The sequence below is a fragment of the Gekko japonicus genome, unplaced genomic scaffold (genome assembly GCF_001447785.1).
Source record: "Gekko japonicus isolate JY-2015 unplaced genomic scaffold, Gekko_japonicus_V1.1 scaffold897, whole genome shotgun sequence".
NCBI classification, from domain to species: domain Eukaryota; kingdom Metazoa; phylum Chordata; class Lepidosauria; order Squamata; family Gekkonidae; genus Gekko; species Gekko japonicus.
Genome location: NW_015164211.1, coordinates 621,805 through 637,853, shown reverse-complemented (window position 1 = coordinate 637,853; position 16,049 = coordinate 621,805). Strand labels below are relative to the sequence as shown.

Genomic DNA, 16,049 nt, shown 5'->3' with positions numbered 1-16,049 from the left:
CTTCCCAATTATACTGACAAAATCTTGCATATTCAGGATGATTTCATTTAGATGACCTAAAATGGTGAAGAAAACTTAACCCAACTGGGGAGAAAATGTAACAAGCAAATGAACATGTCTATTAAAAGTGGATTCCAAATAACCTTGCTAACACAAGTCTTGACAGCAGTCAGAAGGAAAATGCAATAATTCAGGCATCCCCTAACCCTTTTACATGTTTTTTTGCCTTCTTTCCTTAGAATAGCATTTGGCAATATATTTTACCAAAATCACTAAGAGTATTTTTTACTCTTTTAAGGTATAAGCCCCGAACTCCTCCCTTTGTCCAAGTTTATTAAGCTGGAAGTTATTTTTCTTGTTACTCTGTCAAACCATTTCGATAAAGCTATATGCTGAAAACTATGGACTAGATATTAATAATTACAGGGGGGGGGGGAATCCATTCAGACTCAATGTCAATCATCGTGAGCACAATTGAATTTCCTCACAGAAATACACAAGGTCAAAGGCAGAGGATTGAACCCTGTGAACCACCAGTGGAAGGTACTTACAAATCTAACCAATTTTCTCTTTTCCTCAGGAGCTTCCCAAGAATTCCAAAAAGCTGATGCTCCAAGACACAGGAGCCCAACAGACACAATGTCACAGGGGGCTGCTGTGAATGGTGGTGATCAATATAAGCTCTGGAGTCTTGTGAGCAAAAAATTCTACTTTGTGAGCTACTGGCCTTAAAGTTGTGAGCAAGTGATTTAGCTACTGGATAAATTAGTTTGCTCTGAAGCCATCCTTCCTGAGCTAAGACAAAAAAACTGAGCCAGAGGCTAAAAAAACTGTGAGCTAGCTCACACCAACTCTGCTTAGAGGGAACACTGGTGGTGATGATGGTAAATCATTTGTGGCTACATTGCTCTCACATCCTTTTGGCAGAGCCTGTTTATCAACAGAAACTCCACTGGCAGAAGAGTGCAGAATGTAACTCAATTACCTTTCTCACAGCATCACACCATGTCCTACCACATGTTGTTCATGAGAAGTCAGCTTTTCAAAAGTCTGCTGGTTCAAGGAAGAAGTGGGAAATATCCACATTCGTGAGCACCCTTGTGGTTGTGGTTTGTAGGAGCCAACCCAGAATTCATCCTTTCATATTTTAAAATCTTTTCACACTTACTTCTTCTTTGTTTAATATATTTCGCCTGGTACAAGTGAGCTAATAAAGTGAACTCCAATTAAAATTTCAGCTATAGGTTTTTTTCTGAAATGTGTACTTAAACACAAGATTAAATCTCTTAAAGCTGAATGTATGACTATTACAAAAGACTGCTTTTTCTGCAAATAAAAAAATTGGGGAAACCATCTTCATCAGTTAAAGGTTTCCCTTGCTTGAAAGCTAGTTGAATCCGACTCTAGGGGGCAGTGGTCATCTCCGTTTCCAAACCAGTGCTGTCTGAAGACGTTTTCATGGTCATGTGGCCGGCATGACTAAACACCAAGACGCACAGAACACTGTTACCTTCCTGCCAAATAGGTATCTATTTATCTACTTGCAATTTCATGCTTTCAAACTGCTAGGTTGGCAGGAGCTGGGGCCAGAGACAGGAGCTCACTCCATCACGCGGCACTAGGGTCTCAAACGCCTGAACCACAGACCTTCCGGTCTGCAGCTAAGCGTCTTAACCTCTGAGCCACCATGGCCACTATCTTCATCAGTTACCATACAACAATTTATGTACTTCTATGTACATGTACAATTCATATACTTCTATCCAGCCGGATCAGGGCAGGCGGACTGGGGCCCCCTAAAGTGGGCAACCCCCCCCTCGCCCGGGCAACCCTAATGATCAGGTTGAACACAACCAGTAATATATTTTAGCATTCCAGTTTATCTTTTTTGTCTTTTTTGACCACAAAACATCAAGAAATTCCAGTGCAATTAAGAATCTGAAGCAAGTAAACAAATGTAAAAGTAATAGAATGATGAAGAAAAGAATAAATGTGATCGGTAAAATATTCACAAGATGCACATTACTTGTACAAATAACCCTAAAAGCAATAAACAGTAATCTCATTTAGAACGCCAGACTGAGAATAAAGCTGTAGGAACATACTATGCCAACAATGCTCTTGGCTGCAAAAGGAAAAGTCAGCAAGCATACAGTGGAGGATAAAGGGAGACTCCAGCCACCCTCAGACTGACTGGAGCACAAATTCAGGTCACGCCCAAATAGCCAAAAGGTCACTTTGCACATTACAGGAGACAAAAGTGTGATTTTAAAGATGAGAACACGCATCAGGAAACTCCAGCATGCCACAGAACCCTGGTTCATCTATACAATATTTGCAGTGGTCTCCATGTAACTCCATGTAACTCCCCTTTTGGCTTTCAAGGCAGCTTACAATATAAATGGCAATAAAACACACTAAAATACATAAAACCACTAACTGAAAATCAATAATTTAAAGCTGCCAGTAGGCAGAAGAATTAATCGTATGTCATCCTGAATAAAACTCTCTTCAGCTTTCTCCTAAAGGCTGAGCGTGTGGGAACCAGGAGAACTTCCATGGGTTGACTGTTCCATAATTTGGGGCTGCCACTGAAAAGCCCCTTAGTCTTTTAGTGCCCTCCTCCTCCTCCTCAAGTTTTGCTATGCATGCACACCTGACATCACCAACCATGGATCCTGAGTTGTCTCATCCTTACTAGCAAAGAATTATAATTAGTTTATACTAAATCCTAAAAGATACAATAGTTTCCATCTTAAACCTGTTACTAGTAGGTGGATCATTCAGATTTGCATTTGTATACCTTCCTCCAATTCCAAGTAACCCAAATAGTAAACCCATTAGTGTTTAAGAGAACCACCACTTCTCGAGGAGGAAGCTAGTTTATCTGGAACATAGTACTAAAATGTTAGATTTATTTAAACTGAAGAAAACATGAAGAAAACACAGAAGGAGAAATTGCCCTGAGATGACAACACCAGCATGCAAAAAGACAGAAGCCTCGTTTTTAGATTTAAGAGACATGTACCCTTCCAGGAAGAACAACTGCTTTAACCACTCTTGATATTCCAAGGTCATACAAACACAGAACACTTCCTTCTGTTTCTTCCAAGCCAATTAGCAGACCAGTTCTTTTCTGCCAGGAAAACTCTTTCACTGCGAGGATAGTGGGTGGCTGTTCATTCACTCCACTGAAACGATACGCAGATAGTCGCTCTCCGGTGACTGTGTTTACTACTTCAAGTTGAGGTCCACATGCCAGGCAAGCCAGCCCATTTCGCCCTAAAAGAAAGTTAGAGAAATGTTTATGTAAGGAAGCATGCAAAATGTAGAAGGTTAGAATATGAAGGCAGGATCCCCAAAGGAATAACATGTGGGGGATATTTAACAATATAAAGTTTTGGTGCCACACAGATCACTCATTATGATCAATTACACTACAGAGGAATTCCAACAACAATCAACAGATGAACTGAAAAAGTATTTGTTTGCACTGCAGATTATCAGCCTATTTACACCACTGCTGTACTTATATTCAGGATTTTTCCTTATGCTTTAACTGTACTGTCTACCAACATAGTTTTTTTAATATTCAAGAATTACTTTTAGATGTATAGAGTTATAAGCACACTCAGGGTTAGCTGCATGGTATAATCCCCATAAGAGTGCTTCCAAAAAGCTTGTCCCATCATTGTGGCACGCCACACAGAAATAGTACCATCTTGAAGTTCCTTGCCATGCACATTCACACTTTTAAAGCATCCTATACTAGCACCAAACTTCCTTGTGAGCACTGAACCAGCCCTTAGTTTTACTTCCAGCATGAAATCCAAGAGGACAATGGAACCAAGATAAGAAAGGAGCTGAATTACAAATGCATACTGCCTGGAGATGGGAAATGCTGCTCTAGGGTTATATTGGTTCAGGTATACAGGTAACGTGATGCATCTTAGTTTAGTGTCTCTAAAGCAACATTAAATAAAATGCAAGGTCAAATCCCCCACCTGCCCTTAACAGATTTCAAACTTCAAGTCAGTGAACTTGAAGGAATGAGGGAATGCTAGTTAGAGGGTAAGTATACATTGGCTTTGATGACAAATGGCATGATGTGCCCCCCAAAACTATAGTATCCAGGTCACTGACAGCGCTAGAAGATAAGTTGGGCCTAAAGACTATACCATCACAGACAGGTCAACATATGAGTTTCTTGCTCTTTTCCACATGCAAGTACAGGTGGGTGGCTGCATTAGGCACTAACTGAAGTTTTCAAGGATAGCTAAATGTACATTGCATTGTAGCAGTCTATACTGAAGGTTCCATGTATGGTCAAAGGGGTATCATACAAAGATGACCTGCTAAAGATGATTAAAAGTGCCCCTAGCCACTGCAGCCATCTGGGAATCCAGAGCACAGTGTGATCCAAGAGCTCTGTCAAGCTGTTTATTTCCTCCTTCAGAGGAGCTGTAACATGCCTTCTTCCCAAATTTCCAAGCTTACCAACCATCCATACATCCATCTTGTTACAATATAAATTTGTATGTAGATGTAACTGCTGCATCCTTAAGGTCCTATTCTGCATCTGAGTCGATACAAGTTGCAGCTGGCCACTAATTTCACCAGGAGGGGAAGTAAACTATTTTCTATACAGATACAGTTTGCTTTTCCCAGTTAAGTACATCATTCTTTGTCCTGGCTATTACATAGAATTCACTCTAACGGGGGGGAATCAAGTCTCAAATTTACCTCCAGTGAATGTCCCATTAAGTACAGAGTCTAGCGTTATCTCATCTTCTCCAAGAGCTTGTGTAGTCACTTCTGGAAACTGCAACAGGCTGCTGGTTACATGAGCTGTTAGGTCTCGCATTGTTCGCTGTAGACACACAAAAGGAAATTTATTCAGCAGGTAGTCAGAAGTGCTACATATTGGCCTTAACTAAAATTATTACGGTACCTCTTGCTAAGACTATGCATACTGAGCACCAAGCAAATCCAAATGCTAGTTAGAATAAGTACGCAAGACAACCAAATCTGCACCTTAAAAAGAATTCAGTGAGATATATATAAATATGAACTTTGGAGAAGTTAACGCAAAGGGACAAGAGAAACTAAAGATGGGGCTATCTAGGGTTCACTTCTTGCTGTGGCTTCTAAGATTCTGAGTAAGTGTTCGACAGATGTTTAAACTTCTCCTGCTAGCCATAAAAGAACTAGAAGCCAATTCTTAACCTCTATTAATTTTTTATTAAAGAAAACCAAGCCATTTCAGGATCATCATATCCTGAGCCAGAGAACAGGTTCTATACTTGCAGATCCATAAGTATGCAGCTGTAACACTTGGGGTGTGTGTGTGTTATAACAACCACTGCAGAGACTGAGTGATGTTCATACAAGCCAGACTCCATTAAGCGAACTAAGCCCACAATGGGCCAGGTGGCACTGTGAGGATATGGATCTGAGGCCTGAACAGCAGGGTGCAAACCTGGTTCCTCCACCTCCTTCTTATCCTCTCTACTCACCTCCTGCTCTGTGGGGATTCCAAGACTCATGCCTAAGCTACCCCCTTCCTCATGCCAGGCATTTATCATTAGGATCCACTCCTGCCCCATGCTACTGCCAGGCCTTCAAGAGGGCCTGGAGAGAGTTCCTCTCTTTGGTAGGACAGTGAATGTGTGTCGCAGGAGGGACTGACATGGGGGACGGTTTCAGTGACAGAAACAGAAAAGGTAGCACCAGGATGCCACATGAGCTGGAGGAGGTTGGAACACCACCTAAGGACAGGCAAGCACATGCCCCCCCCCCCCCACCCTGCAGATGAGCTGAGACTGCTGACACACTACAGTCCCAACAGCAAGATATTCTGAATTCAGCTATGTAGTATGCTAGCTTCAACACAAGATATCAATTGTAGCGATGTGGGGTGAACAAAGTAACAGGGAAGTCGTGTTGTAAAGTTTCTGTTCTTTCTCTGTGACTCCTTAGATGTAACACCTGTAAAGGCAATTTTCTGTAATGTTGAGGTGATATGTGCTATGCTGCCTCCTTGCCTTCCTTAATTTCCAACTTAATTTTGCGGCCAACAAAGGCTCTTTGCCTTAGAATTCTCAGTTGGACTCAAAGAACAGAATGGCTTAGTTATATGTGAATCACAAGTGTTTTATTTTCCTGTGGTAAGAGCCATCAGATCTAAAATTGGGATACTTTGAGGCATTGCTCTGCTTATTTAAGAGACAGAGGAACCTACCACATGAAACTGAATTAAATTAATCCATACCATCTTTAAAGTGCAATGTTTGCCTTTTCCCTCATCTGATATTATCTAGTTCTGTAATTACACTGCACAAAGATGGATCCAATATCCCTATCAGAATGGAGCATTTCCACTTGGGTAAGAGAGGGGATTTCTGCTAATTTCACCTCTTGCTGCAGCCCCACATCTCATGCCTGTCTGGAACAACTTTGGCAGGGGCAAGTTGGTAGTCACGGCAACAGAGAACACTGCTGAAACAAGGGCAGGTGGCAAAAATCCTTACTGCGGTTGAGTTCTGCAGATCCAAGCCATGATCAAAGACACCCCCAGAACCAGGGTGAAAACAATAACAGGATGAAAATTTAGCAACTAACTCTGTAACAGAACAGGATCCTTTACCCTAAATCATTACTCAAAGTCAGTATTATCCTATTAAGAAAGTACCACCAAGTAGCAAGCAAATGTACTACTATGATCCAGAGTGTGATATGCAGTGTGAAAGCAACCTATCCACTAAACCTCCATAGGAGAACATTTCCTTACAGGCACTTAATTTGAGAAACCATGTATGTATACTTGCAATGATACTTTGGCAATCTTGACTTTTTTTTTTAGAAAATGATGTCAATGTGCCGGGTTTTGTATATGTTTATGCACAGGTGCATGGTAGGGTCTGATATCTTAGGTATAAAACAAACTATGAATAGGTCCATTGAGCCCACTGAGACTGCTGCTTTCGTAGAATGTACTCAACTGGCATATGCCTCTACTGGATTAAGCCATGGTGTCTATGTCCGCAGTTTCACACAACTGATGTTAAGGGAGCCTTTGTTATCAACTTAAATGACTGCCAAGGACCAAACCAGCAAAGTCCACTTACTATGCACATCGCTACTCCCCCACTCATGCCCTCTAAACCTTCCTTCCTAGTTATGAGATTAACATAGAGCTTTAAAAATAAGAGATGTACAGCTAAACACAGCAAGAAACTATATGCACAATTTTTTTCAATGTGTTGGAAGTCAAATATAGGATTAAAGGTAACAAAAAAGTCATCTTGATAACAGTAATTTTTAGAATTGTGTTTTAAAAGCTAGATATATTAGCAGTGGTAATGAAAGGAGAAAGGTAAAGCCAAAAGGCCAGCCCACAGCATAGCGCTCTCTGAACAAGTTGAGCACTCTCTGAACAAGTGCAATTGCAAAGTCACATGCTAAATGAAAATGTATGAATGCATCCAGAAATCAGCTGAAGAAATAAGACAATCTTGCAAAGAATGCGGCTGACAAGGCCACTCATAGAGATGGTATTATTACAATCAGTCCAATTCACAGTTTGGGAACAGTTTCCTGAAGCACTATGAAACACATTGCCACAAATACAGGTGTTAAACATTGCAAAGGCAACAAGAATTGGAAACAATCTGCAACTCAACTTCTAACAAATGTATTTTTAAAAGTAGTATAACACTATTGATTTCTTCCCTGAATGAGTTCTGACTCAAGGCCCTGTATCTTACCCACTATCTCTGTAACAGGCTATCCAAATAACAGGTTTCTCTAATCTTAGTGTTACTAACTTACTTCTATACAATTCAATGCTACAATAGGTAGCTTTGATCAGCCATATTGTTTTGAAGGTATCCCTGATGAGGCCTGGTGGACTTTTGCACACTAGCAAGACTAGCAGCATGTAAGTAATGGAAAGGAGACATTGAGCTCCCACTGAACTGCCTGTCCTATTTAAAGTTGTCTGTTCAATTTCCTGCTTTCACACAGTATTATTTACACCCATTCCTCTTTCTGCTATAGTATATAGAAATACCAATTCCCATATTCTTAATAGCTGGAAATTCAATATATGACCTTGCTTAAGGTTTTGAATTCACAGCCCTAACTTCCATGGCCAGTTCTGAAGTACCCCCTTTAAAAATAATCCCTAGAACACTCATTAAAATTGCAGTCTGTAAAAGAATGTGAGGATATCACATCATGAGAGTATCACATAAACACATTAAGCAGTCAACAGCAGTTAAAAAGCAGGCCACTGAATTCTGCACTAATTAAAGCCTTTGAACAGTTTGCACTGGAGAGTCAACTCACATGTGCTCCTCCAAGGATTTTTTTCCCTACCTCAAGCAGGGTTTTTTTATTTTTTTTATTTACTCCGCACATTTTGCCCCAGTGAGGATCCCAAGAAGCTTTCATCAGTCTTCTTTCCTCCATTTTATCCTCACAACAACCCTGTGAGGTAAGAAGTTGAGTGTGTCTGGGCCACCAAGCAAACTTCCATGGCAGAGTTGGGATTTGAACCTGGGGTTCCCAGATCCTAGTATAACCTTTACAACACGCTGGCTCTTCATAAGGTGAGACAAGGTTCTTTCAGTTCCTAGATAGATCACGTCCCAAAAACCTGGTCGCAGAGTGCTAGATCTTGGCGCCAACCAGTCAAGTTCTGCTATATCTTTGCCTAATAAATTCTAACAGCTCTCAAACTACCACCATGCCCCCATTCAATCTCTATTTACTTTCCCTTACACACAGAGAGACGATTGTCAATACTAGAAATAAAACTGGTAACACAAGAGATATACGGACTCTTAGTCTCTACTGCTGCCATGCTTCCTGCAATGCACGCTGCAACTTTGGGTGCTTCAAACAGTTCATAATTCAAGAAAAGCTGGGGATCTAAAGTGCTTAGTTACTTTTTTCTTTGACCTAGAGATAAGGGAAGCCAAGATATTGACAAACATAAAGGTAATCCTTTCCAAGGTTCTTTACCACTTTATTGACTTACAATAGCCAAGTGCTTTCAGAGGAGGGGAACATGCAGGATGAGGAACAAGTACGGGGAGGAAGTCCATTTTGGAGGTCATATTCTTCCGGCCACATTAAATTCAATGTTTACTTCAGCTTACAGGATAAGTGTGTATATGGAATAATTGGGTCTGCAAGTTGTGCACTTCTTATTAGAAGGAATATCTCACTGAAACACACAAACTATTTCAAATCAAATGGATCTACTCACAGCTCTGGTTTCTCAACCAAATTTTTGAGAAAATAAAAGGACAAAACTCTACCACTAACATTTGTACGGTGCTTTCAAATACTCAAAAGCACACACTATCATGCTGCAATTCCTCCAATAACCATGAAAAGTGGGCAAGCATTACCCCTGTGGGGGGGGGGGGTTTAGCACTAAGAGACTACAACTTCCTGAGTTCACAGCAGAAGTCAATCTGGAATTGGGGACTTCCTGATTTATTATTTGAACTTTTAGCCATTATACTACACCAACTCTCAAAAATATGTTTACACCAAAAAAACACAGTAAGAATACCTATACTGCAATCCTAACAAGAATTACACATCAGCAAAGCCACTGAAGTCAATGGACTTCAAAAGGTTTAACTTTGTTTAGGACTGCAATGTCACTGTAAACCTATGCCTACACACGTTGTGTCTTTATACCAATTGAGTTGGAAACTAGTATTGTCCTCTCTGTTCTGCGGCTAGAAACAAGAACACTAGTCTCCTTACAAGATGTTGACTATTTCTCTGGCCAGAACATCCATCATAAATACAGTCATCTAAATAATGACCCAGAGTGTTTAAATATAAGGGCATGACAATCAAATTCAGATTATAATATAGGTTGAGGCTGAAGCAACTCAGCGTAAGATTGCACTGCAATTTATCTAAGACGACCCAGAGTTTGATGTCAAGTTTGAACTACATTCAAAGAGAGCTTTAAAAACGTACACATCATAGCATCACACCTGCAATGTGAAGTGATGGGGGTCCTTTCTACCACATCACTCTCCTGCATGCATAGACCATGCCAGTAATTCTATGTTAGCTTGCAGAAACAAACCCCAGGCTGTAGAGAGCCACAACAGGCCCTTCACCCCAACCAAAGCACATGGCTTTCCTGGCTTCTCAAAAGCTCTAGCCAAGCCCAAGCGAGTTCAATATCCATCCGTATGCCTAAAATTGTCATTTAACAATACAACCGTATGCTCACTTACTTGGAAGTAAGACACCTTGAACAATCTGGAACTTACTTACAATCGAACAAGGATACGTTTGTTCAAACTACAAAAGCTAAGATTTAAAACTCGGCTCACGTTAGTCACATGGACTCCCCCCAGGCTACTTCACCAGAGTGTTAAATGTTCGCTAGGGCCTGTCACATGCTTGTTGTGCTGGTGAAATAGGGCGGGAGAAAGAGAAGGAAAGGATTTATTTCCACATAATCATAAGTAACCATTCCAGACACAATCAAAGGGCCCCCTCGTTCTAAGAGGAACCGGCGATAGAGCGCAGAGGTTCCTCTGCCCCAACATTTCAGCTTTTGGCTCGCCCTAATCGGCGGCAGCACGTTTTGCTACAGCCTGCAATTGCCGCCTTGCAAAACAGGACAGCCCCCCCCAACCCCTCCGCGGCCTTCCCCCAGGCACGTCGCCGAGGCTGAAAGCAACCTAAGGCGGGGAGAGACGGTGGGCAAGAGGGTTCCTTCCCCCCCATTCGGCCCCCCGGTTAAAGTCTTGGGGGGGGGGGGGGAGTCGTCGGAAGCACAGGGCTGCCCGAGGGTGGGAGGCGGCTCAAGCAGCCAGCAAGCCATGTGCTGCTGTACGAGCGCACACTTATGTAAGGCGGCCGGCAGCGGCACCCCGCAGGCCTCCTCTCGGTCCCCCAGGCAGTAACTGGGCCTAGTCAGGAGGCCAGCCCCGCCGCCTAATCCCTCGGCCGGGCCGCCTCTCCCCCTTGCCGGGTACCTGCTGCCGAGACGGGTGTCACCGCCTCCACCGCGCCGCGGGGTCCTCGCTCAAAGGAGGGCCATCTCCCTCTCCTTTTCTTCCCTGCAGCGGTTAAAGGAGGAAACGAACGTGCGCCCTTTGCCTGATAGGCTCTCTGGGCCGGGCCCGCTCAGGCCGCCGCGCTTCCTCGGTCGGTCTCTCTCTGCGCAGTAACCTCCTCCTCCACTCCCCCCCCCGCCCCATTACTCACCGGCAGCCAGCAGAAAGGGTGGGGGGAACGAAAGGGAAGACCCCGATCTCGCGAGAGCAAATCACAGCCGTCGCGGGAGTTTTCAAATTCTCAAACCCCCGTCTATTTTCTGTTCTTTTTTTTTTTTTAATTGTTGTCGTTCGTCAGGCCTGAAGCCGTTCTTACTGGGTGGGCGGAGCGCAAAATACCCGGACCCAACTACAAATCCCAGCGTGCATCGCGTGGAACGTGACCGCCGTACCAAAAGTCTCCGACGCCTGGCTAAAGGGGCGAGTTTACAAGATGCTGGTGGGATGTTCGTTTGGGTTATGGAGACCTGGCGTTCTGCTGTGTTTTATGCACGGTGCCTCCGATGTAAACCTCACAAGCGCTTGCTCCCTGTGTGTGAACTTGGGAGGAGGTGGAGGGGAACGTTCTGTGTCTTCCGAGGAAGATCATCGGTGCTGCTCGGGTGGACCCGTAGGCACAGGACTGCAGGACTGACATTTCTGATGCGGACTCTTTGGTCAGCCATAACCCGCCTCGGCTGGATCTGCCATTCTTGAAATGTTCGAATTGGCGCCTCAATGCTGCTTTGCAGGAGTAAAAAACAATACGTTGTACCGTTTCAGTGAAAGGACCCCAATTGGATTTAGCGAGTTTACAAGAGATATATCACGTGGCCCGTTGTAACTACCATGGCCTGTCAGACCTTCTTTCCTCATTCCAGATTAATTGCAGAGTACTAATTTCACCCCAGCCGATCTATCGCTGTAAATCAGAAACTTTACTTATTTAGAGGATTTTTAATCACCTCTATAGAGTCCTGCTTTAACGTGATACGGTGTGCTGTTAATGGAAAGCAACTCCCTTGGGCAGAAGGGAGCCATGTAATTTAGATACCTTACGGCGCCTATTGAACACCTTGCATGCTGTCATATGCCGATCAGGACATTAATACCAGACAGCACCCTCCTCAGACTTTGAATCGGACATGCTTTGTCTGGTCGTATGCAGAGGAAATTCTTTCTTTGAAGGCATCCAGCAGGGGAAAGCCCTTCTTGAGAACTATTCCCCTGCTGTGTCATGGGAGGGTGACAGTTGAGATGCAGATAAGAGAATGATGGAACGGGGAGGCATTGGCAGTGTCCAAAGCAAGTGATTCAATTATCTTTTCTGCCATCACATGACTCTGCCTTATACTGCATCAGATCATTGGTCCATCAGGATCAGTACTGTCTGTTCTGACTGGCAGATCATTGGTCCATCAGGATCAGTATTGTCTATTCTGACTGGCAGTGGCTCTCCAGAATCTCAGGCAGAGGTCTTTCATGTGACTTACTATCTCCTCCTTTTAACTGGAGATGACAGGGATTGAGCCTGGAACCTTCTGCATGCCATGCAGATGCTCTGCCACTAAGCTACAGCTTCTCCCCTTCCTATGCCTTCATGCCCACCACTGTCCTCACATGCTGCTGGTTGGCCTTTTTAGAAAGAAAGAAGTTGGGTTGTATTTATTTCTGGAACTGAACGGTGACGGTTTAAATTAAAGTAGTGCCCCCCCCCAATCCATCTAAAACGACTGCTTCAGTGTGGGTTACCCATGGCCATACTTGTGGCCATCCTGTGTTTTAAAGTCTTTATTGTCATACTTCAAAAGTGTACTTCCTCCTCACCGAGGTCCATTGTATACAACTTTGCAGTTACACCATCACTGCAACATACAGTCAGACCTACAGATGTCTGGTAGTGCACAGTGTTGAACACCAAACTTTTCTTTACAAGGGCAGAAATGGGATTTTCCCTCAGTATTCATGGAACAAGCAGCTGTACAATATTCTTGCGCAATGGGGAGCACCTGCCTCAGTCAGTGGAATGACAAATTAAATGGTTCATTCTATATCAAAACATAAAAGCAAATGCTACACTTTTACTGTAAATGCCACCTTTTGGCCATCTGTGGTTACAGCAGTACAGGTATCTTTATGATCATTGTGCACAAAGATGCTGGTGGCCATGGGATGGAATGACAAAAGGAAAAAAGGGCTGAGAAACTAAGGCAGACCCTATGGCCATTTGGACATGGGAACAATAACAATGTGATTGAAAAAGAACGTACCTGGCTGTCCCAAAGGATACACACAGGTGAACCCAGGAACAATGTCATATCCAGTTTGGGTCTTAGACTAGGTTGCTTTGAGATTGTGAAATATGACATTGCTATTTCATTCTGCTTCATTCTCAGGCACACAGCAATTCTCCTCTCCTCCATTGAATGCATTCACAGCACTAAAAGTCTGTCGCAATATGGAAGCAGTTGCTGTCTAGATATATTAATTAAAAATACAGTTTTGGCTCTGAAAGTATAGCTTTAAGTGTTTCTACTACTGTAGTATTTGTACTTTGCCACAGGGCAGAATTTGGGGGGAGCAGGAGACAGCCCCCTGGATTTCATACTGCACATGATGGTTACTGAGGAATATTTCTGGTTGTTATGAAGAATAAGTAACCACAAGTGCTTTTTTGTCAATTAATCTTAAAGATATCAGAAGATATGGAATCTTGTCTTCTAACACTGAAAACCCTCCTACCCGAAATCTGAAACAGTGTCTTTGCTGATAGTGGTATTTTTAACATTTTAAAACTTCAGCTGGATTCTAGTTTCTCCCCTCACGATATGGAACAAAACCCATACATGTATGGGATTTTGTGTAACAGAAAAGTATACACAAGACTTCATTTGTATAACACTAGCTTTAATACAGAGATCCAGCTCAACTATTGGAAGTGAATTCTTTATGACAGTCGTGTTAATTGCACTATCACATGATATTTCACTCTGTGGATTCTCATTACAGGCAGCTATTCAAACTTGTTGATCAATAATGTATGTCTTTTGCAATGTGCAATCAATGCACAGAGGAGCTGCGGTGGCTCAAGTGGTTAAGACGCTGAACTGCAGGCTGTGGAAGGTCAGTAGTTCAGCGGTTCAAGACCCGGGTGCCGCAAGACAGGGTGAGCTCCTGTCTCTAGTTCCAGCTCCTGCCAACCTAGCAGTTCGAAAGCAAGAAATTGCAAGTAGATAAATAGGGACCACTTCGGTGGGAAGGTAACTGCGTTCCGTGCGCCTTGGTGTTTAGTCATGCCGGCCACATGACCACGGAAACGTCTTCGGACAGCGCTGGCTCTTCGGCTTTGAAACGGAGATGAGCACCGCAACCCTAGAGTCGGATTCGACTGGCTTTCGAGCAAGGGAACCTTTACCTTTACCTTTAATCAATGCACAGATGCTTTGTTTAAAAGGTTTGTTCATCTGTTTGTTAAATGTTTAATCATTGATAAATGGCAACTGACACCAAAGCATCAGTTCTACTCTTCCTCAGTACTGTTAGATGATTTTATAGAAAACAGCATTGCAAAATTTCCTGAAAATGATGACTAAATGGTGTCAGAAGCTGTTCCGGGGAAGTGGAGCCACCAGAAGGAAAAGTTGAAAATTGGTTCCTACCACGTATTTTACTTTTTGATACAAATGCAGGATGGAATTTATCACCGTATCGCAATGGCAGTTAGCTTTAGATGGTTTCAGAAAAGGATTAGACATATTAACCATATTAATGGTTGTTGGATTTCTTTGCCATCAAGTCATGGCTGACGTATGGCAACCACATAGGGTTTTCAAGGCAAGCAACATTCAGAGGGGGTTTGCCATTGCCTGCCTCCACATCACAACACTGGTATTCCTTGGTGGTCGCCCAACCAAATACTAACCAGAGCTGATCCTCCTTGGCTTCCAAGATGTGACCGGATCGGGCTAGCCTGAGCTATCCAGGGGAGGGTAGATATCAGTGGATATTTGCATGATTTGGTGGGGAGGGGGATAAAAGAAGCACTGGCAGCATCAACATAAGAAAAGCTTAGTTAAATCTATGGTCTATCTAGTCTAGCATCTTGTTCCACACAGTGGAACAGAAACCCCAGAATGACCACAGCAGGGGCCCACAGCCAAAGTGTCTCCTATTGCTGCCCCCCATGCCATTCAAAAATAAAAAGTTTCTGATGTCCCATGTTTTATGATGGCTAATATTCTCCACACATTTGTCTAATTCCTTCTTAAAGCCAGCTAAGTAAAAGCCATCCTGCACAGTGAATTCCACAAGTCAGTTCTATGTTGTGTGAAGAAGTATTTTTCTTTGCCTGTCCTGCATCTATTGCCCATCAACTTAATTGGGTATTCCAAATTCTAAGTCTTATGTGAGAGGGAGAAAAAATTATTTCTATTCACTTTGTCTATAACATACATAATTTTATAATCTATCATGAATGCTCTTGCTAATCTTTTTCCAAAACTGAAAATTCCCAATTTCTTTAGCCTTTTCTCATTTCAAAGGTGCTCCAATCCCTTGATCGTTTTGGTTGCCCTTTTCTGTACATGTCCAGACCTACCCACAAGATGGGGCAACTAGAACTGTGCACAATATCCCAAATACAGCCAGACACTGCAGATCTATACTAGGGCATGGCATGATGATACTGGCCATTTTATTTTCATTCCCTTTCCTAACAATCCCTAGAATAGAATTGGCCCTTTTCACTGCAGGTGCACACTGAATCTGCGTTTTCCTTGAAGTATCCATCATGACTCCAAGATTGCTTTCCTGGTCAGGGGGAAATGCTACACACAGAAAGTAACTTCTGGAATGGTGCATTGTCAGAATACAACCACTACTTTTTTTCAGCTGCCTCATGGCATTAATTCCCACCAAGAAATGTTGCATTTATTTGGGAATATGCTGAGCTAGATCCACAGGCTA

General features: G+C 42.8%; 1 protein-coding gene across 1 annotated transcript in view; it reads right to left on the bottom strand.

Moving 5' to 3' along the window:
- Positions 1 to 11,339, bottom strand: part of AHCTF1 (AT-hook containing transcription factor 1) — a 65,432-nt gene extending 54,093 nt beyond the window's left edge. Inside the window, exons 1-3 of the mRNA XM_015408464.1 lie at positions 11,257 to 11,339; positions 4,744 to 4,870; positions 3,029 to 3,282 (exon numbers count right to left, since the gene is read on the bottom strand). Coding sequence (XP_015263950.1) covers positions 3,029 to 3,282; positions 4,744 to 4,864 — 375 coding nt within the window. The 5' untranslated portion in view covers positions 4,865 to 4,870; positions 11,257 to 11,339. The remainder of the gene's footprint in view (positions 1 to 3,028; positions 3,283 to 4,743; positions 4,871 to 11,256) is intronic.
- Positions 11,340 to 16,049: the final 4,710 nt, after the last annotated feature.